At 44.1% G+C, this 23,391-nt stretch overlaps 1 protein-coding gene and 1 long non-coding RNA gene across 8 annotated transcripts in view; one reads left to right on the top strand and one right to left on the bottom strand.

Annotated features, from left to right (window-relative positions):
- Positions 1 to 875: 875 nt before the first annotated feature.
- The window catches only part of TMEM164 (transmembrane protein 164), a 62,074-nt gene continuing 39,558 nt past the window's right edge, over positions 876 to 23,391 (bottom strand). For all 7 annotated transcript variants that reach the window (XM_082208669.1, XM_082208672.1, XM_082208668.1 and 4 more), the window contains exons 5-7: positions 18,747 to 18,825; positions 6,704 to 6,804; positions 876 to 6,393 (exon numbers count right to left, since the gene is read on the bottom strand). In XM_082208669.1, coding sequence (XP_082064795.1) covers positions 6,187 to 6,393; positions 6,704 to 6,804; positions 18,747 to 18,825 — 387 coding nt within the window. In that variant the 3' untranslated portion in view covers positions 876 to 6,186. The remainder of the gene's footprint in view (positions 6,394 to 6,703; positions 6,805 to 18,746; positions 18,826 to 23,391) is intronic.
- Positions 6,409 to 8,544, top strand: LOC309524221. The gene is made up of 2 exons (XR_014215866.1): positions 6,409 to 6,613; positions 7,709 to 8,544. It is a non-coding gene; the product is annotated as an uncharacterized lncRNA (long non-coding RNA).

The following is a 23,391-nucleotide window of genomic DNA, read 5'->3' as shown; positions in this document are numbered from 1 at the left end:
CTCAGAATTTGAGCTGTGCTTTTCTTCCAGCTGCTTTTTTAAAAAACTTTAAAGGGCTGACTTTCCCTCCTCCCCTCCAGTTGGGTGTGTGATTGTGGAGTAGCAGAATGCCATGCCTATTAAGTATCTAGACCTCCTGGTCTTAAATTACTATTGATGCAGTAGTAATATGGTGACTTAAAACAGGGGGACTTTCAACGCTCCAAGTCAAATTACAGTTTACAAGTTCGCTTTCACAATCTTAAGAGTCTTGTGGCACCAAATGTATTAAGAGCACAAGCTTTTTTGTGAACCACAGTTCACTGGGTCAGCAATGTAATCCATGAAATCTTATTGCCATCATATGCATTTTGATCTTTGAGATGCAATAGGACCCTTTGTTCTTTTTGCTCCAGCTGGCTAACATAATTACCCCCCTTTGGCAATTCCACAATCCAGTTATTTTTAAAGGAAAAATTATTATGCCAGCTGTAGGCTGATATTGTGATATGTAGATCAATGGATTAAACTAGCTGATAGGCTCCAAAATTATTATATTTGGCTACACAACCACCAGCCTTATCCTTAATTTTTATCTATATGCTTTCCTAGAAATGTGCATAGCTCTCAGATACCTACTAGCTGGTGCTCTTGCCGTCAGTAGCAACTATGAACTTCCTGCATCTCCATAGGACTTTTAGTGCAAAGGATGGCTTTGTGTTTTTGCTCCAGGCTGGTCCAAGCCCTTTAGATTCTGGATGGACGTTTTAGCGACCATCCCACAAATGTCCAAAAGTTGAAGTTACCTTTAGCATAACTTGTTTTAATTCCTTTACACCACAACTGTGCTAATTGGATGTAGGAATATTTATTCCATTTAAATAAATGCAACCAACTTCCCCAGGAACAATATTTTATTAAGAGATAAAGTCATTTCAGACACAAATACAAATTCCCATAAATTCAAGTACGTGATATCTACTTTGTGTGTGTATTTGGAAAATGTTACCTAATGGGTTTTTATTACATTTTTTTTTAAAGGAAGGAGTAGTTTATAAAATTGAGCCTACTAGAAGACACCTAGGATTCAGTGGAAGAGAGGAGGGCTTCAGGGTGGGTTATAGGTCAGTGGAGACACATACACATCCCACTGCCAGCTTTGATGATGGAATAAACCTCTGCCCAACGGGTACCACTGAAAAGAAATTCGAAGTAACAAAAGTAATACAGTTTGGCCAAGAAAGGGAGAAAATGAGATGGCTGTTTTTTTTAAATTAACTGGCTGGAGATGCCTGCTACTGCAAGAGAATGGCAGCTTCAGATTAGTTGCCATAAAAAACTCATTTTCCCCATATTTATAAAGAGGCAAAAAAGGAATAGGAATTCCCCTGATCTTGATGCTGGCCCAAACAGCAAGGATAGGTTAGCTATCCTAAAGATACCTAATAAATCATTTATGGATCACAGTTCCTGCTTAAAAAATAAATACTTAATCATAGCTGCTGCAGAAATGTATCATATGTAGGTTAATCTTCACCTCCATCACACAACACAACCACAAATGTACAAGAAATCAGGGTATTTTGCCCTATAAAGACTACTGGCGTACAAACTCAAGTTCATAATACATAGCAAAATAGTTCATTCTAAAAGAGGAGTAATGAATACGGCCTTTACAAAACACTGAATTAGCAATACAGAAAAATATCAAAATTCTGATATATAGGCCACAGAAAAGATAGTCACAGCTACACTGAGGTACTCTAAAAATTGTCTTCCTCAACCAAGTGCCCTGCAGATGGGAGTTGTTCGAACCGTCTGGTGGGCACCAGGTTGAGTAAGGCTGATCTCTAATGTTAAAGTGCACATCACAGCCACCCTTCCCAGGCCTTCCATCTCTGGCTTTCCAAAAGGACAGCTTCTGCTGAACAGAAGGCTACCCTGCAGCCCTAGGGAGTTCTACAGCCAGAAAGATTATACAAGAAGCTCCAAACACGAAAGCACTGAAACCCAAGTCCATGCTGATCCAGCCATATAATCTAAGTGGATGAGTAAAAATCCACAATGCACAGCAACACAGGCATTCTAAGGTGCAGTGCTTTTTTCTAGGGGTCCTCAAGGGTACTCAGTACTGGCACCTCCCCCCCCCAAAAAAAAATGTTAAAAGTGTGGCGCTTACTGTTAACAACTTCATAGTGCCAGCACCTTTATCTATTTTTTTTTTAAAAAAAGCACTGCTAAGGTGCAATAGACTTTGGCACCCCACTTATTCAAGCACCATATCCTATCAAAAGTTACACTTTGCCTTGCAACACTATGCCTTGAAAACTAGCTAAAGAAGCAATGAAGACAGTCCTTTAGTTAGGGGTGGGGTGGGGTATGAGGCCTGTAATGAAACTTACAAATTCCAGCCTCTGGCTCCTTAAGACAATTCACACATCCACCTTCAATGAACAGGACAGCATATAAAGGCAAAGTAGGTAGGGGGCCCAACTCACCTGGAAGTCAAGCACTGGACAAACACATCTCTCCAAGTGGAAATTCTCCCCTGCTGTCACCTGTTACAAATTGTCCTGTCAGAAATGAAAAGCCCCTCTTGGCAAAGGATGCAAGTCTTAGGTAGGTTAGGTTTTACCTATGGAGGTGGTGAAGAGCAGGGATGCAGAACCTATGGCCCTCCAGATGTTATTGGGCTCCCATTTCCATCAATCCCAACCAGCATGGGCATGAGCAGGCACTGTGGGAGTTGTAGTCCAGCAACATCTGGAGGGCCACAGTTTCCTCACCCCTGCTGTAGAATCTTCCCCAATGGTACAGAGGTAAGTGCATAACTCTGGACTAGTCATTAGAAATTTCAGGCTTTTACTTTAGAACCAATCAGGTTTTGGAAGTTCTTAACAGGGAAGGGGATTGTCCTGTCACTTAACCGAAACACCCAACCAAAAAAGGTTTGTAAGAAGGGTCTTTTTGGCTTCAGGAGGTAAAACTGAGGAAAACCCAAGTTGTAGAATACTGACTCAGAAAGCAAGTTCTATTAGGTGAAGGTCCCTTTACTGAATGAGCTGGCCAACTTCTGCAACTACAAAGAGCAGACTTGGCAGCTCTTTGTCTGGAGTGAAGCCAAACACACTTTTGTTCTATACTGACCAGCAGTCATTTTATTTCAAGAATGCAGCCCAACTCACCAACATTCACAACTACAGACTGGAATATGCCACAGTGCCACACCAGAGCCCTGAAGGGCATACTTGCATGAAGTGCCCCCCACACTGATGCAGGCGGCCTCCCATTCATCAGTCATGAAAGTATGTGGCACAAGTAACAGGCAGGTGATTATCCAGACCAGTAATGCTTTCACCGAAACTAGTAATGTGTGTGTGTGTGTGTTTAACCCAGTCAAACTGATCATTAATGCAGTTTTGCTTACCTCAGAAGAGGAGGCGTGTCAGCCTTAGTGACAAGTTTGAAGTTGCTCAGCTATCTCCTCTGAAAGCAAAACTAAGTGGAACACTTGGAAGAGGGCAATGGGAGAAAACATGGCACTTTTTAAGAGTGGCAAGTCACTTCCAGGGAGAATCTGAAGCATGGACGAAGGTGATCAAGAAGCACCAACATGTTTGTTGAAAGGGGCTGGGAAAAGGTAAGGCTGAAGGATTAGGCCCCTTGTGGATGAGCAACATGGCACAGGGTTGAAAGATTTGGCCACTCTCAGTCAATTCAGAAGTTTCACTCAAAACCTAAAAAACAACAGCTACTATTTCTGCTCCAGGGAGGGACTGATGGAACTTGAAACAAGTACAAAAAGGGTCATCACCAAGGGCTAGGTGGCTTCACTGCGATCAAAGAAAGAAACCTACTCAAAGTAATTCTAACAGATAGAAAGGTCAGGCACAATTGCTTACAATTTTCAAGATTTTATACTGCTGAATCCTACATTACTGTCTACTTGTCTACGATAAAGGATTACAGCTATGCTAGGAATTTCACTGTCTTATGCCTTTGTTTAAATATGCCACTTTGGGAGAGTAAACAACCTAGACATTAAGATTCACCACAGCAACTGCAAAGAGCAACCCTGGACAGGATTACTGAATATTATGCAAGACTCCCTCCTTCAATGGTCTGCCAGAAGCAGAAAATAGGCATATGAAAAGCAGGGCTGTGAAACAGGAACTCATCAATGAGCATCTTTGATAAAACTCATGGTAGTAAAGAGTATTCACAGTATAACATGTACAAAATTCCTCACACACTACAAAGATTCCCAAAACAAAAAGGTTTACAAAGACAAAAGTCCAGGATACTCTTCTTTGTATGCCAAATTGCAGTTAAATATTCAAGTTTTGGTCAACTGAAGTAAAATACTCAGTCGTGTCTTTTGCAGTTCCACAGCTCTACGAATCTCCATCCCACCATCTTTCCTTGGTTGAATGAAATGAGCTGCAATGTTGACCATTAAGGCAACTTCTCTCTCCTTGAGGTATCAGTGACTGCAGAACGCATCCCGTTGGAGAAATATACCTGGAGGAAATATGGCAGTTGTCGTATCTTGCATTCCACAACTAAGGGAATGCAATCAGAAGAATGGGGGGGGGGGGAGAGAATGCTTAACACATTGTCACTACAGGACACTGTGTGACCATTAAGCAGAATAGTTCTTCAGAAGGTTACAGAGGAGCATTCTTCACCTTTCTCTTCAAATCTGGGCTAACACTGAAAAGGTAACACAAATCCATTCTACTCGTCACCAGCAATCACCTGCTTCCTAAAAAATTTCTGCACCTCTGCTCAGGCAAACCAACTAGTTCTTCATGGGTGTGGTTAAGTGAGGCTAAACATAAACTCCATCAGGTGTGTTTAAGTAAACACCATCATTAATTTTAAATACTGTATGATTCAGTTTGCAGAAGGGTAAAATTCTAACCAACCCAAACTGACAGTGTCTCTTTGTAGAACAATTATTCCTACGCAGGCACTGCTTGCATCAAGAGCATAACACCCCATAATTCATTCCCTAAATTTATTACATACTTTCCCCCTTCTTCGTGTTTTTCACTTATCGGTATAGAAAACCAACCTATGAGCTGGAACCAAATACAATATAGTTGGATTTGAGCACACTGGGACAGAAATCCACTGTAGCTTGGAAAGTCTTTATTTCTTGTTTCTTTTAGTGGGTTGTTAATTGTTCCCCATGGTTTCAACCAGCTTAAACAGAACAGAACCTTGCTAATTTGTATTGAAGATCAGGGGATGCCAAACACCGTGGTCAATTAATGATAAGTGAATCAAGTAAATTGGCAGAAATAGGATACTACAAGATGCTCAGTGTCCACAGAACAAGATAAACTGCATTTTACTGGTAAATTTAAGAACCACCACTAGGACTGGTAGATATCTGGTTTTCAACATTCCAATCTATGTCTGAAACATGAAGTTTTGGGGAGAGTGAAGATCAGTCGAAGGAGCAGCCACGAGGGAGATCAGGTGAAGGAGCAGTGTGCTATGCGCACTGTAGATTCCTCCTATCGGAGGCAGGCAAGCCCTCATGTTTGGTGTGCAAATTCCTTCCACTCCTCCCTAGACAAAGGGAGAAGCAGCCCACCCACGATTTCTGCAGTGTAGAGACACTGCAATTACAGTTACGGGGAGGTGCTGAGGCTGGGAGTGGAGTGTTCAGCCATTGGAGGGGAAAGGGAAGGCAGGCACCCAGCTGCCAGAGGGCTCTCAATTATACTGCCCTCTGGAGTTGTGAAGTCTGTGCTTTGCAATACACTGCCAGCTCAATTATTCTGAAATAGTTCTCACAATGTGGTCTGCAAACTATGTATCAATACATTGCCCAGCCCTAATCACCACCCTGTGTGATTATCTACTAAGAATTAGTGGATGCAGCGAGGACACCATATATCAAGATTTGGGAGACCCTGGAACACTTGAATCCAAAGTAGCAATATTCTGTTTTCTAAAGGATAGAAACTGCAGGGAATGAATGTCACCCTCTCAGTGGATAAGGCCACAAGTTTTGCCATTGGCTATGGGCAGTGAAAAATCAGTAGTCAGTTGGGAATGGGAGGGAACACCTTATTTTGTAACAAAAGGAACCATTAATCAACGGTGCTTTTTCCTCTTCCCCTTTTTCTGCAGCACAACCACCAGTCCTTTTATGCTTCCTATAAAAAAACCAGTTCCTTCCAAGAAGAAGCTTCAGTAGATTTTCTTAGCTGGGAGTCGAAGCAAATCCACACAGAACCTAAAGACAGGCACAGCACTGTAGTAGATGCCAATTATGAGTTTCCCATGAATCAAAGTCATGATCGTCTGGTGGCCGGAGGCCCAAAGTCTATACCAAGGGCCATAGAAAGGATCCGAGATGGCAGGGCACAGCATATTGTTCAAATTCACTTGTGTGGCCTAGGAGAAGGGGGAGAAAAGGATGGTTCAACAATCTTCACAGCAACTAATTCGTTTACCCAACTCCCTTAGCAACCCAGAAGCAGCAAGCTGGTCACTCCCTGAACCCGAACCTCCCATGGCGCTGTTAATAGGCTGGGCAATAGCAGCTGGCCAGATACAGCATCTGCAAAGAGAGGTGTGACTCGGAAGCACCTGTGCACAAAGCAACATTGCCTAGGTAAGTCACAGTAGCATTAAGCACATACACACAGTAATTGCTCTTTCAACTACTGGCAGGCATATATAGCAAACATTAATGTTCACTCACCAGTCCCAGAATTTGTAAAACGCTAAAGTGGTAGATAAACATCAGTCCAGTGGATAATAAAGCCCACCAGAAATTCCAAGATGGCTCAGGAGTGTAGACACCTATTAGAAACAGAGAGATGGAGAGAAAGGAAAAGTCAATGTTTCATTGATTGCTATAGTTCCCAAGTAACTAGTGCCTCTTTAATAAGGCACTAATTTTCACACCAAGATTACAAACTGTGGAGCACCATTTCTGGGTCTGCAACCATTAGAGTCTGCACCTTACCTCCAAAAGACGAGGGATACCTCAGTTGAAAACCTTAACTTATGAACACAGTCACAATTTTATGCCGTGTATGTTTCCAAAGGCATCTGAACAACACACACATCGTTACAGATCCTGGAGCCTTTCAAACCAGACATTCTGAGGATGTAACCAGCAAAAGAAGGCTTCTGCTTCCACTACTGCCTCAGACGTAGGATTCTGAGTTTGGAGAAAACAGTAGCATTAATGTGTAAGCTAAAGGTAAAGGTACCCCTGCCCGTACGGGCCAGTCGTGTCCGACTCTAGGGTTGCACGCTCATCTCGCTCAAGAGGCCATAAGCCGGTGCCGGCCGAAGACACTTCCGGGTCACGTGGCCAGCGTGACGAAGCTGCAGCTGGCGAGCCAGCACCAGCACAGCACATGGAAACGCCGTTTACCTTCCCGCTATAAAGCGGTACCTATTTATCTACTTGCACTTAGGGGTGCTTTCGAACTGCTAGGTGGGCAGGAGCTGGGACCGAACGACGGGAGCTCACCCCACTGCGGGGATTCAAACTGCCGACCTTATGATCAGCAGGTCCTAGGCACTGAGGTTTTACCCACAGCACCACCCGCCACAATGTGTAGTTGCTGCCAAAGTATTCTCCAAACCTGCTTCTCCTAACCTTCAGCCTCTAGTCCACTCTTGCTGTGCACAACAGATTTCTACTATCACCACCTGCAAAAACATGGATAACTTTTTTTTGTTTACCACACAGTAAACAAGACAATCTGATTCTGCACACTGATGCTCCCACACATGCAAGGGAAGCCACTTGCAAAGGAGCAGAAGCTGCTAAGTGGGAGGATCAGATCCTGTGCAGGTGGCAGGATCAGGAAGGAAAAGAGGTCTTGCAGTGCCGGAAAGGAGGAGAGGCCTGGTGGGAAAGGCATCTCTCCCCCCCCCCCAACTTCATCCTGTGAAGATGCAGTTGGCCAGTAGTTATTTCCATTTCAGTTTCCTCAGGCTTATCGCTCACGCCAGCGTCTCTTTCTTGCCTGACATCCTGCCTCTGACAGCCCCAGATGGCTCTGGGAATCTCAACCCAACCGGTCACTACCATGTATCACTATCTGGGGGTGCCTCAACCCAACTCGAACAAGGCACAGATCCATTCAAAAAGGCCTGATTAGCCTCAGTGATTTGGGCTGTAGCTGAATCCAGTGCACAGCACAGCCCTGCCAATTAGGCAAAGCTGCCTGAATATTGTAGGAGTCGATGCCATTTACACAACCTTGGCATTTGTCACTGAGCACCTTGACTTCCCAGGAGAGGCGGTTACGTGCGCTTCCAGGGAAGGAAACAGCTTTCAGGCACAAAGCAGCTTATAAGCTTTCTTAGCCAGTGGGTGGCTAAAGGTCAACACAAGCTTCAGGGGGGGGGGTGGATTTTGGAAAGCAGAGTGCCAGACTCCGTGGAGAATCCTTAGAAATCCCAGGAGTGAGCACATGCTCCTTCAGCAGGGACAGACAATGAGAGGAAAGCTTTACTGGGGAGAGGGGAGGCTGGTCAATGTGGCCTTTGAATGCACTTCTTTCTTCCCACCCACCCCCCCATGTAAATAAATGGTTGCCTATAAAACAAAGGGCAATGCTTCTCTTGAAGACACTATTACAATAATGGCAAAGCCAATTAACATAGGAAGAACTTTCAATATACAGAAAGAACTTTCTGACAGCTAAGAGCTGTTTGGCAGTGGAGAAGACCACCTTAGAAGGTGGTGGACTCTCCTTCATTGGAGATTTTTAAGCAGAGGTTGGGTGGCCATCTGTCAGGGGTTATTTAGCATTTACAGTGGTACCCCGCAAGATGAACGCCTCGCGAGACGAAAAACTCGCAAAACGAAAGGTTTTTTCGTTTCCGAGTTGCCTCGCAAGACGAATTTCCCTATGGGCTTGCTTCACAAAAAGAAGCTTGCCCCAGGGACAGCGGGTCTTCTCTTTTGAAGCAAGGGGCGGCGGGGAGAAGCGATTTTCTCCCCGCAGCCCCAGGTCCGGGGACAGCGGGAAGCGCTTCTTCCCCGCTGCCCCCGGACCTCTTTTGAAGCAAGGGGCTGCGGGGAGATCGCTTCTCCCGGTGCTCCGAAGCCGGGCGGGGGGGAGGGAACACCTCCCGCCGCCGCCCGGCTTCGGAACGGTGCTCCGAAGCCGGGCGGGGGGGAGGGAACACCTCCCACCGCCCCCCGGCTTTGGAACGGTGCTCCGAAGCCGGGCGGGGGGGGAGGGAACACCTCCCGCCGCCCCCCGGCTTCGGAACGGTGCTCCGAAGCCGGGCGGGGGGGAGGGAACACCTCCCGCCGCCCCCCCGGCTTCGGAACGGTGCTCCGAAGCCGGGCGGGGGGGAGGGAACACCTTCTGAAGGCGGGCGGGGGGCAAAAGTCTTTGCTCCCCCCTGCCTGCCTGTCCCGGAGGGCTTTTGAAGGCAGGCGGGGGGGAGCAAAGACTTTCGCCCCCGCCCGCCTTCAGAAGAGGTCCAGGACCTCTTCTGAAGGCTGGCGGGGGGCAAAAGTCTTTGTCCCCCCTGCCTGCCTTCCCAGGGGCTTTTAAATCGCCCCGGACAGCGGAGAAGTCCTCCGCTGTCCCAGGGCGATTTTAAAATGCCGCCCGCCAGCATTTTAAGATCGCCCGGACAGCGGAGAAGTCCTCCGCTGTCCCGGGGTTTTTTAAAATGCTGGGGGTGGGAAGAAAAGCCCTTCAGACTGTCCCCGGACCTGGTCTGAAGGCGGTTTCCCAAGGAACGCATTAATTGATTTTCAATGCATTCCTATGGGAAACCGTGCATCGCAAGACGAAAAACTCGCAAGACAAAGAGACTTGCGGAACGAATTAATTTCGTCTTGCGAGGCACCACTGTATTCCTGCATTGCAGGGGATTGGACTAGATGACCATTTGGGTCCCTTCCAACCTTTCAATTTTATGCTTCTATGAATTCTGTACTGAAGGCAGCCTCTTACTGATGGGAGGGGTTTTATTCATGTAGCTAAAACAGACCCCTTCCACTGGGGTTTCTGAAACATACAAGTTATCTTGAAACGCAAACCTCACCGGTCTCAGTGCTAGAAGAGAACAGGGAGAAATTTATTTCAGCTTTTCTGAAATGTGTCTGCTTTTAGTGCACAAGATGCTGGACGGATACCCATGCCTGAACTGCTTTTTGTGTGGAAGCAGGATGATATGAACCTTCGGCCTTATCTACTAGGACATTTTATTGGTATAGACCGTATTTTTCACTCTATAAGATGCACTTTTCCCCCTCCAAAAATTAAGGGGAAATGTGTGTGCATCTTATGGAGCGAATGCAGGCTCCATGGCTTCAGGGATAGCCACATGAAGCCTCCAGAGGGCAGCGGGAGTTCCCGCTGTGCTCCGGAGACTCCGCGTTGCTTTCGCTGAAGCCAGGAGAGCAAGACTCTCCTGGCTTCAGGGATAGCCGCCTGAAGCCAGGAGAGCGGGAGGGATCCCTCTTGCTCTCCTGGCTTTGCTTTGCTGGAGAGGTGCTGCACAGCTTTCCCTCTCTGTGCAGCGCCCCTTCAGCGAAGCGGGAGGAGAAATGGAAGGGGCTCCGTTTCTCCTGCTGCTTCACTGAAGGGGCACTGCGCAGAGAGGGGGAGAATTTTTTTTTCTTGTTCTCCCCCTCTAAATCTAGGTGCATCCTATGGTCAGGTGCGTCCTATAGAGCGAAAAATACAGTAGTTCAGACCCACAAATAGCCACTAACAAATAGCCTGCACCTAGTAGAAACTGCCCCAGAGGCTCCTGACTTACTCCTGGATTTCCAGCACAGGTATATCCCTACTTAAAATAAAAATAAAAATCCACAGCATGCTCAGAATAGTTCCGAACAAATGGTGCATGTTTTAGCTAGCTGGAGAAGGAAGCAAAACATTGGAAGGCTTTCAAATGCAACTCACTCCCTTCTAGCCTTTCATCTTCAGTTTATGGTTGCTTATCTCCTTAATGAAATTCTCTCTCTGGATAGGGCTGAAACTTATTGTTTGCGGCTCCATTAGCAAGGTCGTGTATGGAAATATGGTGATAAAAGCAGAGGGTGGGAGAGGAAGACAACTAAAATTAAGTTAGTTTTGCTCTCTCTCTTTTCATTGATTGATTGCACATATAGACCATTTTTCATCAGTCTTCAAAAGCAATTTCCCTGCTTCCTGGCTGCTCCTCCTGGCCTCTCATTAAGTTTAATTTCCTCCAACCTAGTCCTTCTCCCCCTTCCTCAAACTGCTTCACCACCACTGCTGTGTTCTTTGAACAACTGAAATACAGAAACAGAAGGAGCCATGTTATGCAAAACAAGCAAAACCGCACATTTGGATGCCTGGAATCTTCTAAGGAGCAAAATCCAAATTTATTTCAAGTTTAGTGCTAAATAAATAAAGCATATCACTGCCATGAATTCCCTGTATATTTCTCCCAACATGGATGCCTCAACACTGTTCAGCTGCTTCCAGAGCTTAGGAGACCATTAGGAAGCCGGTTTATTCCTTCACATTTCTAGGTGTGAGCAAAAGCAACATGCAACATTGGAAGCTTCATCCCAGACTGACTTTTTAAAATGTCATTTGCATCAGAAAAGAGATAACATGAGGTGACCCAACCCAGGCCAACAGGTAAAGGTAAAGGGACCCCTGACCATTAGGTCCAGTCGTGGCCGACTCTGGGCTTGCGTGCTCATCTTGTTCTACAGGTCGAGGGAACCGGGGTTTGTCCGTAAACAGCTTCCGGGTTATGTGGCCAGCATGACTAAGCCGCTGATGGTGAACCAGAGCAGTGCACGGAAATGCCGTTTACCTTCCCGCTGGAGCAGTGCCTATTTATCTACTTGCACTTTTATGTGCTTTCAAACTGCTAGATTGGCAGGAGCAGGGACCGAGCAACGGGAGCTCACCCCGTCACGGGGATTCAAACCACCGACCTTCTGATCGACAAGTCCCAGGCTCTGTGGTTTAACCCACAGCACCACCCGTGTCCTGCCACACCAGCTTAGTAAACAGATTTTGTCCAAGAATACAGCACACACCTTATCATTACTACGAAGCTGCAGTTGAGAGGTCCCCTTGCACACTTCTTTTGCTGAATCAAGATTCATAGAACTGTAGTGTAAAAAGGGGCCCCAATGGTCACTGATTCCCACCCCCTGAAGTGGGGTATCTCAACTAAAGCATCTCAGACAGAAGGCCGTACAACCTCTGCTTAAAAAAAACTCCTATGAAGGAGATTCCACCACCTTTCAAAGTTGTCCATTTAACAGTCGAATAGCTTTTCTAATCTGAAATGTATTCCTGATGTTTAGTCAGAATCTTCTTTCTTGTAATCTGAATACATTGCTTCAAGTCCTACCTTCCGGAGAAGGAGAAAACACGTTTGCTCCATCCTCCATGTGGCAGCCCTTCAGATATTTGAAGATGGCTATCATATCTCCTCCCAGTCTCCTCTTATCCATGCTAAACATACCCAGCTCCTTCAACCATCCCTCATAAGCCAGGCATAGGCAAACTCGGCCCTCCGGATGTTTTGGGACTACAATTCCCATCATCCCTGACCACTGGTCCGGTTAAGCTAGGGATGATGGGAGTTGTAGTCCCAAAACATCTGGAAGGCCGGGTTTGCCTATGCCTGTCATAGGCCTTGGTTTCCAGAACCCCGATCAATTTGGCTGCTCTTATCTGCACACATTCCAGCTTCTCAATATCCCATTTAAATTGTGGTTTCCAGAACTAGACAGGCAGAATAGTGAGTTCTGCTTTGACTGTAATGATTTATTTGTTTTTAACTGTATGTCATATTGTGGTAACCCACCCTGACAACAATTACTGGAAATATTAACTGTTTTTGTACATGTATTTCTTCTTTAAGAAAAAAAAAATGTATTGTTTTATGGAACTGCTTTTAATTGTTTTTAAACTTTCCCTATTTTAGTATTGTATATTTTATTGTTGCAGCCCACTGTGAGATTTTTATGGTAAAAGAGCACATAAGGAAACAAACAAACAAACAAACAAACAAACCTAAGTATTTTACAAAGTAGGTTAAAAAGGTAAAGGGACCCCTGACAGTTAAGTCCAGTCGCAAAGGACTCTGGGGTTGCAGCGCTCATCTCGCTTTACAGGCCGAGGGAGCCGGCGTCTGTCCGCTTCCGCAGACAGTTTTTCTGGATCATGTGGCCAGCATGACTAAGCCACTTCTGGCAAAACCAGAGCAGCGCACGGAAATGCCATTTACCTTCCTGCCGGAGTGGTACCTGTTTATCTGCTTGCACTGAGTACTTTCAAACTGCTAGGTAGGCAAGAGCTGGGACCAAAGAACAGGAGCTCACCCCGTCGTGGGGATTCGAACTGTCAACCTTTCGATAGGCAAGTTCAAGCGGCACAGTGGTTTAAACCGCAGTGCCACCCGTGTCCTACAATGTACCGGTAGGTTAACACATCTTAAGTAAAAGATGATTGCCAAAAATACCCACAACCCCCCATACACATTATACAAAACACAATTAACTAAACACAGCTTCTTCCTCAGTGTCAGAATAAACATTATACATAAAAATCAGTCACAAAAATGCAAAGGGAGATTCTGCAGCATAAAACATAGGAAATAGCTAAATAAAGTATTATCTAGACGTTAGGAAACAAAAGAGTATGAATTCCATATTTATACACAGAATAGTGAATAACAAGACAAAAGAAAAATCAACTTGCTCTACGCAGTCACCATAAGTTCATAGCCACAAACAAACACAACTTAGTCTAACTGTGCTGAAGGGTGGTTAAGAAATAATGCTACACGCCACCCCCAAATCTCCACAGCCCTGCAAGATTCCAGGCGCTTGTCAAGGGTCTGCGTTTCATTTTGGAAAAATGAGGCACTGCAGAGACTGTGGTATCTTTATGGTATATGAATTATTTACACATACATACAACCTGAGCATACAAGGGAGAGGTCCACAGCATACATACCCCAAGAAGCTTCATCTATAGACACAGTAGCCCTTTAGACTTAAGCAGACCCCAACCACTGTTTTCAAACATTGCTCTCTCTCCAGCCCACTACTTCCCAACACTGTTGCTTAACTCCTAAATCCTCAGTTGAGGGACCAGTAAAATCCACTGATTTGCAAATGGTGTATGCCCTTTTATCTTTTGGATTGCTAATAGATCATTACCCCAAGCTAACACCTCAAAAGGAAATTATTTGACTTAATAATTAACTCTTAAAACATGTTGATTTCCTTAGAAATCACGTTAGAAGTATCTAACGTAAATATATGTATAAAATATAAGAATGCATTTAGAAAATAAATAAATAAATAAATAAGCAAGCAAGGGGGTGGAGAAGTGTCTAATACACGATTCAGGCAGTTTGCCTTATTAGTTTTTTACACAGGCTAATTCCAAAGGGTTAAAGCAGGGGTGGGCAACCTAAGGCCCGGGGGCCAGATGCGGCCCAATCGCCTTCTCATTCCAGCCCGTGGACGGTTCGGGAATCAGTGTGTTTTTACATGAGCAGAATGTGTGCTTTTATTTAAAATGCATCTCTGGGTTATTTGTGGGGCATAGGAATTTGTTCATACATTTTTTCAAAACATAGTCCAGCCCACCACATGGTCAGAGGGACAGTGGACTGGCCCATGGCTGAAAAAGGTTGCTGACCCCTGGGTTAAAAGCTTCTAGCACACATCTTAATACACACTGTTATTGATAACTTTCTAACACTTGGGGGTCTGATAACACTCAATCCTTAATTAAATTCTAGCACCTACAACAAGCCTTTACAGTGGTACCTCTCTGAGCCTGGCTTTGGTTGGGGAGGGCGGGATATAAATAAATTTTTATTATTATTATTACCTCGGGTTACATACGCTTCAGGTTACATATGCTTCAGGTTACAGACTCCACTAACCCAGAAATATTACCTCGGGTTAAGAACTTTGCTTCAGGATAAGAACAGAAATCGTGCTCCGGCGGTGCGGCAGAAGCAGGAGGTCCCATTAGCTAAAGTGGTGCTTCAGGTTAAGAACGGTTTCAGGTTAAGAACGGACCTCCAGAACGAATAAAGTTCTTAACCCGAGGTACCACTGTATAGCAATATTATGCACTTGGCTCTCAACTCACACTGAGGTTATGTTCCAGGGATAGTGTGTAAAGCCAAAATTGTGTTTAGTCAAAACATATTGAATGCAATGGTGGGTGGGATTGCCGAAGTATCCCCCCCCCGGACACCTGTCCGCATTCTGCCCTCTTTCTAATTTTTAAAAATTGTTTTTCTAAGTGCGTAAAGCTGAACGTGCACAAGTTTAATATGCGTAAGTTGTGAGTTACCTGTACATGCATAATGTGTAATGCTACTGTGGGGAGGGGGAGGTTGCACCAGCCCTCTTGCTACTCTTGCACTCATGGGCTTCAGTATCTGTAAATGGTACTCTAAAATAAATGGTGGCATTATGCTGAAAAAAGGCACCAAAAGGAGCAACCGCATCCTCTTCGACAGAAGAGAGAGCTCTGGCTCCTCCTGCTGGGTGATGCAGGCCACACACACAATGTTTGAACTTAAAGGGAACTTTCCTAGACTGCAATAAAGCTACATATGAAAAGCACATGACTTCCCTCCAACAATCCTGGGAACTGTAGTTTGTCCAGGATGCTGGGAACTGCAGACCTGTAAAGGATAAACGATTGCTCCCAGGATTCTTTGGGAGGAGTAATGCACTTTAAATGTTGGGAGGAGTAATGCACTGTTATCTGTAGTACAATAGTACTCATATTGCCAATCTTATTTTATTTTATAAATTGCTTCTTGGTCATTGACCGTATTAAAGATATTTGAATTTGTTCAGTGCTCGCAACCAGAGGCATGCAGGAGCTCTTGTGTGAGACAGGTAGTGATGCAATTGTAAGATAGCCTCAGTACTCTTTGCACCGCTGCTTTCCTGCACCAGCACATATCAGAAGACACAATTTAAATCTCACATGCGAAAATGTCCTAAGGCTGAGCAGCAAGCTATTTAATCAGCAGCAATGAGTGGTGAAACCATTGTTGGGCTGTACCACTTCAGCCTGCAAGTGAAGGATTGGATGTTTTGGTGCTGATACACACACACACACACACACACACACACATACACCAAAAAAACCAACCACACCTCCCTCTGTATACAGAGCTAGCAGGAAGAAAGCCAAGACAGAACCCCAGGGATCATTCACACATGCAACACCTTGTGTTAAGAGAGGCAGAACCAAGCAATTGCAGAACCATGTGACTCCCTTGTGCAGCTTGCTTTTAAAGTCAAAAAGGGATGCAAAATGTGCAGCAATTGTTATTTTGTATCAGGATAGGGAGGGGAAGGGAGGGAGGGAGGGAGGGAGGGAGGGAGGGAGAGAGAGAGAGAGAGAGAGAGAGAGAGAGAGAGAGAGAGAGAGAGAGAATGTGCATGAGAGAGCAAAAGATTCTGGGATGCCTGAGGAATTTAAACTTTGCAAATTCCAATACAAACTGGCATCATCCACATGTTCTACTACACCAATATCAATGCAGTTATCCACTAGCATCGACACCTACCAAATGTTCTGGCATGGTTAGAACCATAGGAAGCTTCCTTATACAAAGCCAGACCATTGGTCTATCTAGCTCAGCACCAGCTGCACTGACTGGCAGAGGCTCTTAAGGGTTTCAGGCAGAGGACACTCCCAGCTCTATCAGGACATGCCAGGGATTGCACCACTGAGCAATGACACCTTTTGAACATTTCTCTGCTCAAAAGTGTATCTAGAGTACATTTGTGAATGCATATTCCCTCCAGGCCAGCATTCCAAGGGCCACATGGCAGTGGTGGCCAAGGCCAGAAAGAAAAGCTATAGATGCAAAATTTACCTCCAGACAGCAGGCAATCTTACACACATATTCCTTAATCCAGGCAACTGATGTGAGCTGGTTTTTGACCGTAATAAATTATCTATCTATCTATCTATCTATCTATCATCTATCTATCTATCTAATCCAGGCAACCAAGGGGCATTGTCAAAGTCCGAGAACATACTGCAGCCAAGCAAACGGAGTCAATGAGAGTAAGAGGCAGGGTCAGGAGCCAGGTGTTGCTCAGGTGAGCCCAAATGGCTAGTCAGAGTGGCTCAAAGGGCTAGGGAACAAAGATCTGCTGGGTTGTGGTGGGGGTGGGATGAGAAGGTTATAGAATCTTTTAGCCAATATATATAAACGAAGTTGAGAGAGTGCATAGAAGAAATGGTGAAAAATAAACACTAGAATCATAGAATCATAGAATCATAGAGTTGGAAGAGACCACAAGGGCCATCGAGTCCAACCCCCTGCCAAGCAGGAAACACCATCAGAGCACTCCTGACATATGGTTGTCAAGCCTCTGCTTAAAGACCTCCAAAGTAGGAGACTCCACCACACTCCTTGGCAGCAAATTCCACTGTCGAACAGCTCTTACTGTCAGGAAGTTCTTCCTAATGTTTAGGTGGAATCTTCTTTCTTGTAGTTTGGATCCATTGCTCCGTGTCCACTTCTCCGGAGCAGCAGAAAACAACCTTTCTCCCTCCTCTATGTGACATCCTTTTATATATTTGAACATGGCTATCATATCACCCCTTAACCTCCTCTTCTCCAGGCTAAACATGCCCAGCTCCCTTAGCCGTTCCTCATAAGGCATCGTTTCCAGGCCTTTGACCATTTTGGTTGCCCTCCTCTGGACACATTCCAGTTTGTCAGTGTCCTTCTTGAATTGTGGTGCCCAGAACTGGACACAGTACTCCAGGTGTGGTCTGACCAGAGCAGAATACAGTGGCACTATTACTTCCCTTGATCTAGATGCTATACTCCTATTGATGCAGCCCAGAATTGCATTGGCTTTTTTAGCTGCCGCGTCACACTGTTGGCTCATGTCAAGTTTGTGGTCAACCAAGACTCCTAGATCCTTTAATTGCTAAATTGCTGTGAATTGTGCTAGAGAATATTCTCCCTTTCTTGCAGTTCTGACTGCTTTCCAGTATGCTAATCAGGAATTCACACTTTCTAAGCAACCGTCCTACAAGGTCTGGCACTCACCACACTCCTAGAACCCATGTAGGTGGAACAGATGCTGGCAACAGCTCCTGGATCTCATGTTGTCAAGGTACTGCTCATCAGCCTAGATCCCTCAATGGGCTTTTGTAAATCGAAGTTGGCCTCCCTCTACAACTTTGTATATATTTCCAAGGCAACCAGGATTTTAGAAGGCAAGCTGGTCAACCTCTCGGGCCAGCACTAGAGGGCAGCAAATATCTGTAAACCAGCAAGAGGTGCCTCTATCGTAATGCAAGGCAGCAGTCTTCAGATGGGAGTGTCACACACTTTGATCTTTGCTCAAAAAATCAGAGTGACCATGAAGAAATGTGAGGCTTTATATGGTTTGTCCCCTTCCTACGAACTCCCTAGGCTCCCAAATTAATTTTTTTCTGTGCCAGCAGGCTTTTAGCCTCACTGATTTCATGTTCTGCTTCCCAAGTATAACATGGAATAAATGAATCTAGGGATGGAGGTGGGGAAAGTCCTCATTTGGAAGCCTCAACTTCTATACAGATTGATAGATGTGCTCCAATTGGATTGTGCACCTCTCCAAACTTAGGGAACGAAGGCATATAAAATATGTATACAAAATGTGTACAATTTAAATGCAAAGTAGGGGGCCTTAAAAAATCTGTGAATAAGCCTTACACACTCACACAAACACACACACACACACACACACTACATACCTCTTTTATTCAGTAGATAGATGGGAACAATGTACAACATGACATGCTGAATGTAATAGACCTCCAATTCAAAAGGTAGCTGGGGAAAGAAGGAAAAGAAAGCAGTAAGTACTTTGCATAAATTAACATAAGACTATAGAGGGATCAGGCAAAAGGCCCATCTACAGTGGTGCCCCGCAAGACGGAAAACTCGCTAGACGAAAGGGTTTTCCGTTTTTGAGCTGCTTCGCAAGACGAATTTCCCTATGGGCTTGCTTCGCAAGACGAAAACGTCTTGCAAGTTTGTTTCCTTTTTCTTAACACCGTTAATACGGTTGCGACTTGACTTCAAGGAGCAACTCATAGAACACAGTGTACATAGTAGCCTTTTTTGAGGTTTTTAAAGACTTTGGTGATTTTTGAAGCTTTTCCAAAACTTCTTTTGCAGCCATTTGGTAAGTTAAGCTTTTAAAACTTTTTTTTGGGGGGGTGTTTGGAATTCAAGGACTTGGTGTTGGGAAGGGGTTTGCAAGAATCTGGAAGCTTGTGTGTTTTTTTTCTGCATTTTTATGATTTTCTGTGACCATTGGGCCACTCTGCTGTTTTTTTTAAAAAAAACTGGATTTGAATTTCTGTGTGCTGGGTGGCTGGGGGAACAGTTGGGAAGGGGTTTGCAAGAATCTGGAAGCTTGTGGTTTTTTCTGCATTTTTATGATTTTCTGTGACCATTGGGCCACTCTGCTGTTTTTTTAAAAAAATTCTGGATTTGAATTTCTGTGTGCTGGGTGGCTGGGGGAACAGTTGGGGAGGGGTTTGCAAGAATCTGGAAGCTTGTGTTTTTTTTCTGCATTTTTATGATTTTCTGTGACCATTGGGCCACTCTGCTGTTTTTTTAAAAAAAATCTGGGTTTGAATTTTGAAATGCTCTTTACAGTATGTGTGACTTTAAAGAGCACTTAATAAACTCTTGTTGTACCAAATTTGGCTTTGTTTGGACTTTTTTTGACCATAGGAACGCATTAATTGATTTTCAATGCATTCCTATGGGAAACCGTGCTTCGCAAGACGAAAGATTCGCTAGACGAAAGAATTCGCGGAACGAATTAATTTCGTCTTGCAAGGCACCACTGTAGTCCAGTACTCTGGTCTCACATTGGCCAACCAGATGTCTTTGGGAAGCCCACAAGAAGGACCTGAGGGCCATAGTGCTCTTCCCACCAGTGACTCTCAGCAGCTAGTATTCAGAAGCATCCTGCCATTATTTATTTACAGAACTGCATCTGAGAATAGCCATTCAGGAGATGTTTCAGCTCATCTTTCTATGCATTCATAGAGCGTGTAAAAATTAACATGGCAGCCTCCTTCAGTTTTAAGAAATCACACAACAGGAAAACAGATCTGAAATGCTTTCCAGTTCCAAAGCTTCACCAGTGCTCTTGGGTGACTAGTTCAAGGGTCACTGTGGACTCAAATCCTGGCACAAGAGAAGCAAAAGCTTTTGAGTCTTCAATCCCCAGCTGAGGATATAGATACTAATAGGTACTGGTTGTCAAGCCTTAGGGCAAAAATCACACAATTATGGTCATGGGCTTATTCACTCACTTAACAGGTTGTGTGAGCCATGTAATATGTGAGATAATAACCCATATAATTACTGTGGTGTAAAGTACTGCTATCCCTAGTGCATTTCAGGTTCATCATTAATGTTTCCTGGTTGTCACTGGTACTAGAAAATGTTCGGAAGTGAGCAATTGTGACTCACAGCCTCTGATTTGCAGCACATAGCCCATAATGCATTTGGTCTTTTCTTCTTCTTCTGAAAGTGCACTGAACAACTTCATCACAGCCTCCCACTAATTATGGAGCCAATTTTTCAAGCTTTGTTACCCTTAACTTTGGTTTGCAAGGAGTTCAGCTGTTTAGATTTCATGCTGAATTGACTGGTTAAATTGACATTTGCAAGAGCATCAGATGTTTACTTGCAAAGCTTTGCTTGTTTTGTTTTTTTTTGGATCTTCAAGGTTTGTTCTTGACTTACCACTCCTGGTTTGTTTGAAGCAAAAGAAATCATGGGCTCAGGTTCAGATGTAATGCTTGAGCCAAACGATAGCTTAGCTCCTGGTACGGCTGAGTGATATATCAATATATTGTCAAAAACTGGTTTGAAGCCCATATCATTATATCAGTTTCATAATTTTTGACCTGGCAATGTATCACAAACCATGATGTATGTGTGCATGTGTGCACGCTATGCAAAAATCACAACACAGGAAAAACCATGAAGCCACCGTCCTTGTTTAAGACATTGTGGTATATTGGTATATTGTAGTGTTTAGCTGGTGCAGGAGCAGGTTTAGGTGAAAGGACTGTGAGATCATTTCTAGTCCTAAAAATAAATGCCTTCTTTCTAAACGTACCGAGGCTCCCTATGCAAACATTTTGCACCTGGCTCTGATTGGTGACTCTCAAAGCTATAGGAAAAATCAAAGTACAGTCTGAAGTCTACCCACCCCTAAATTACACTACTTAGAAAGGGTCTTAAATAAACAGCAAATCCTCTCAAAAACATAAAGAAATCTTCACAAACTGCTAAATATACACTTTGGCCAACTGTTTTTAAAAGTTTTATAAAAGTCCCCCATGGCAACATGGGGGCCTTTTATGACACTTGTTGTTAAGCAAGGTGACAATTTAATGCCACCAGAATCCCAGATGTCTTTCTGGAAAGATTAAATACCACAACATTTGCTAGTTTAATCCTCATTGCTATCTTAGTCACATGTCTGTATTTAGATATTGTAAGTATATCTCCCAGTGATATTCTTAATATGCAGCTGACAGGTATTATGTTCTGTTTGGATGTATTTTGTTACCTATTATTATTTATTAATGATAATGATGAAAAAACCTTGCACAGAAAACATTTTTAAACTGATTTTTTTGAACAGTTTTAGGTAAAAAACAAACACACAAAGTATTCATTTCTGACAGGGTTCCTCTACTGTTTTACATAACCACCACAAAGGGAACACTTCTGAAAAATGATTCTGCTGCAACAACATGCAGAACAAAAACAATCTTTCATAGAATGAGAATGGTTTGTTCTCCAGTTCGGCTAACAAAACAAGTATGTTTCCTGGTACACCGCCTGGAATCTGTCTAAACAACATAATTAAAACAAGGAATAGCCAACACCCACTGTAATCTAAGATGAAAAAGGAAGAACATCACGTCTATCAAATTAAACACAGCCATACAGAGTAAACAGTAGCACATTTATTTCATGTATTCATGACACCATGCATGACAGGAAACAAGGGCACACATACCAGGGCACAAAGTCCTGAGTAGGCCCCTGATGAAGGAAGCCAAAGGGTCATCTACTCCAGAACTCTGTTCTGACAGTAGCCAATCACTAGGATTAGTGCGACATCACTCTCCCCACTTGTGAATCCCAGGAAACTGTGTTCGGCAGCAGTATCCTAGTTTAAGAACAAGTACCTGGGTTCACAAGAGCAAAAATTAATACACTCAGTTCCTTCTCTTACAGCCAGGGCTGGTGCACCCATGAAGCAAGGTGAGATGCAATGGCAGATGGGGGTTAGTTGAAACCCAGACTTGGATGCTTTCAATCAGCTCCTCAGGGCCACAGGAGCTTACATGCCAACCTAGCCATTATATTACAGAGCCATACTATCATTAATGCTGCTAATGGTTTTGAGAGCACAAAGCACTTTGCCTACATTATCATAGTACTCCTTGCAACCTATTATGCTAAGCATTTTTGCCCCATATAATGCAGCTGGGGAGATACTTGGGCTGAGAGAGGGAAAGGCTTGCGTAAAGCTGCCTAATAAGTTTATTACAAGATTAAAGCAAGATTTCAACTGGGGCCATTCCCATTCTTCACTCTTAGCCATATTTGACAATATTGTAAGCAGCCTGTCAACCCTGAGGAGGGCCAAGAGGCAAACAAGGTAAGACAGGAGCAATCCCTGAGAATCTCTTAACTATATGCATTATGTAGCAAGGATTGAAGGAAATGGTGAGTGCAGGGGGGGGGGGACCTGGGTGTTCTGGATTTTCCAGTGTTGATATTGCATCATCCTAAGAAGCACGGCCAGCCATCTAAGAGGAAGCCATGAATGTGCAGATCAGGAGCAGCTTAGTCAAAACCACAGTTGCTGTTTATTAGTCCAGGCACATTATTGCACAAGTGTGACTATTCTTACCAGTAAATTGTTACAAAACATTTTCCTGCATAGTGAAGTGAACGCCATAGAAATCCTGGACACAAGAGTCGCACTGACTGATGACCAAAAAATAAACAAAATATGCCAAATCTGATCCCGTGGCCAGCAACTTTGTCAGACAATTACATACATGGCATTTGCCATTAAAGGATACATGTAGAGAGAAAGGGTGATAATTCAACTGTTATACCCGGAGTAAATCCACTTAATTCAATGGACTTACCCCTAAAGGCTGTTAACCTCACTTACCTGTGAATAAACCCCACTGAATTCAACAGGACATACTTCTGTGTAAATGTGGTTAGGGTTGTGCTGTAAGAGCCAAGCACTGAATGCATACATGCCAACATGTGAGAGAGAGAAGCTCCCGCACTGTGCATCTGATCTATCTATCTCTTATTTATTTAGAATAT

The sequence above is a fragment of the Podarcis vaucheri genome (assembly GCF_965113315.1).
Source record: "Podarcis vaucheri genome assembly, chromosome: Z".
Lineage (NCBI taxonomy): Eukaryota > Metazoa > Chordata > Lepidosauria > Squamata > Lacertidae > Podarcis > Podarcis vaucheri.
This window is presented reverse-complemented; position numbering and strand designations above follow the sequence as displayed.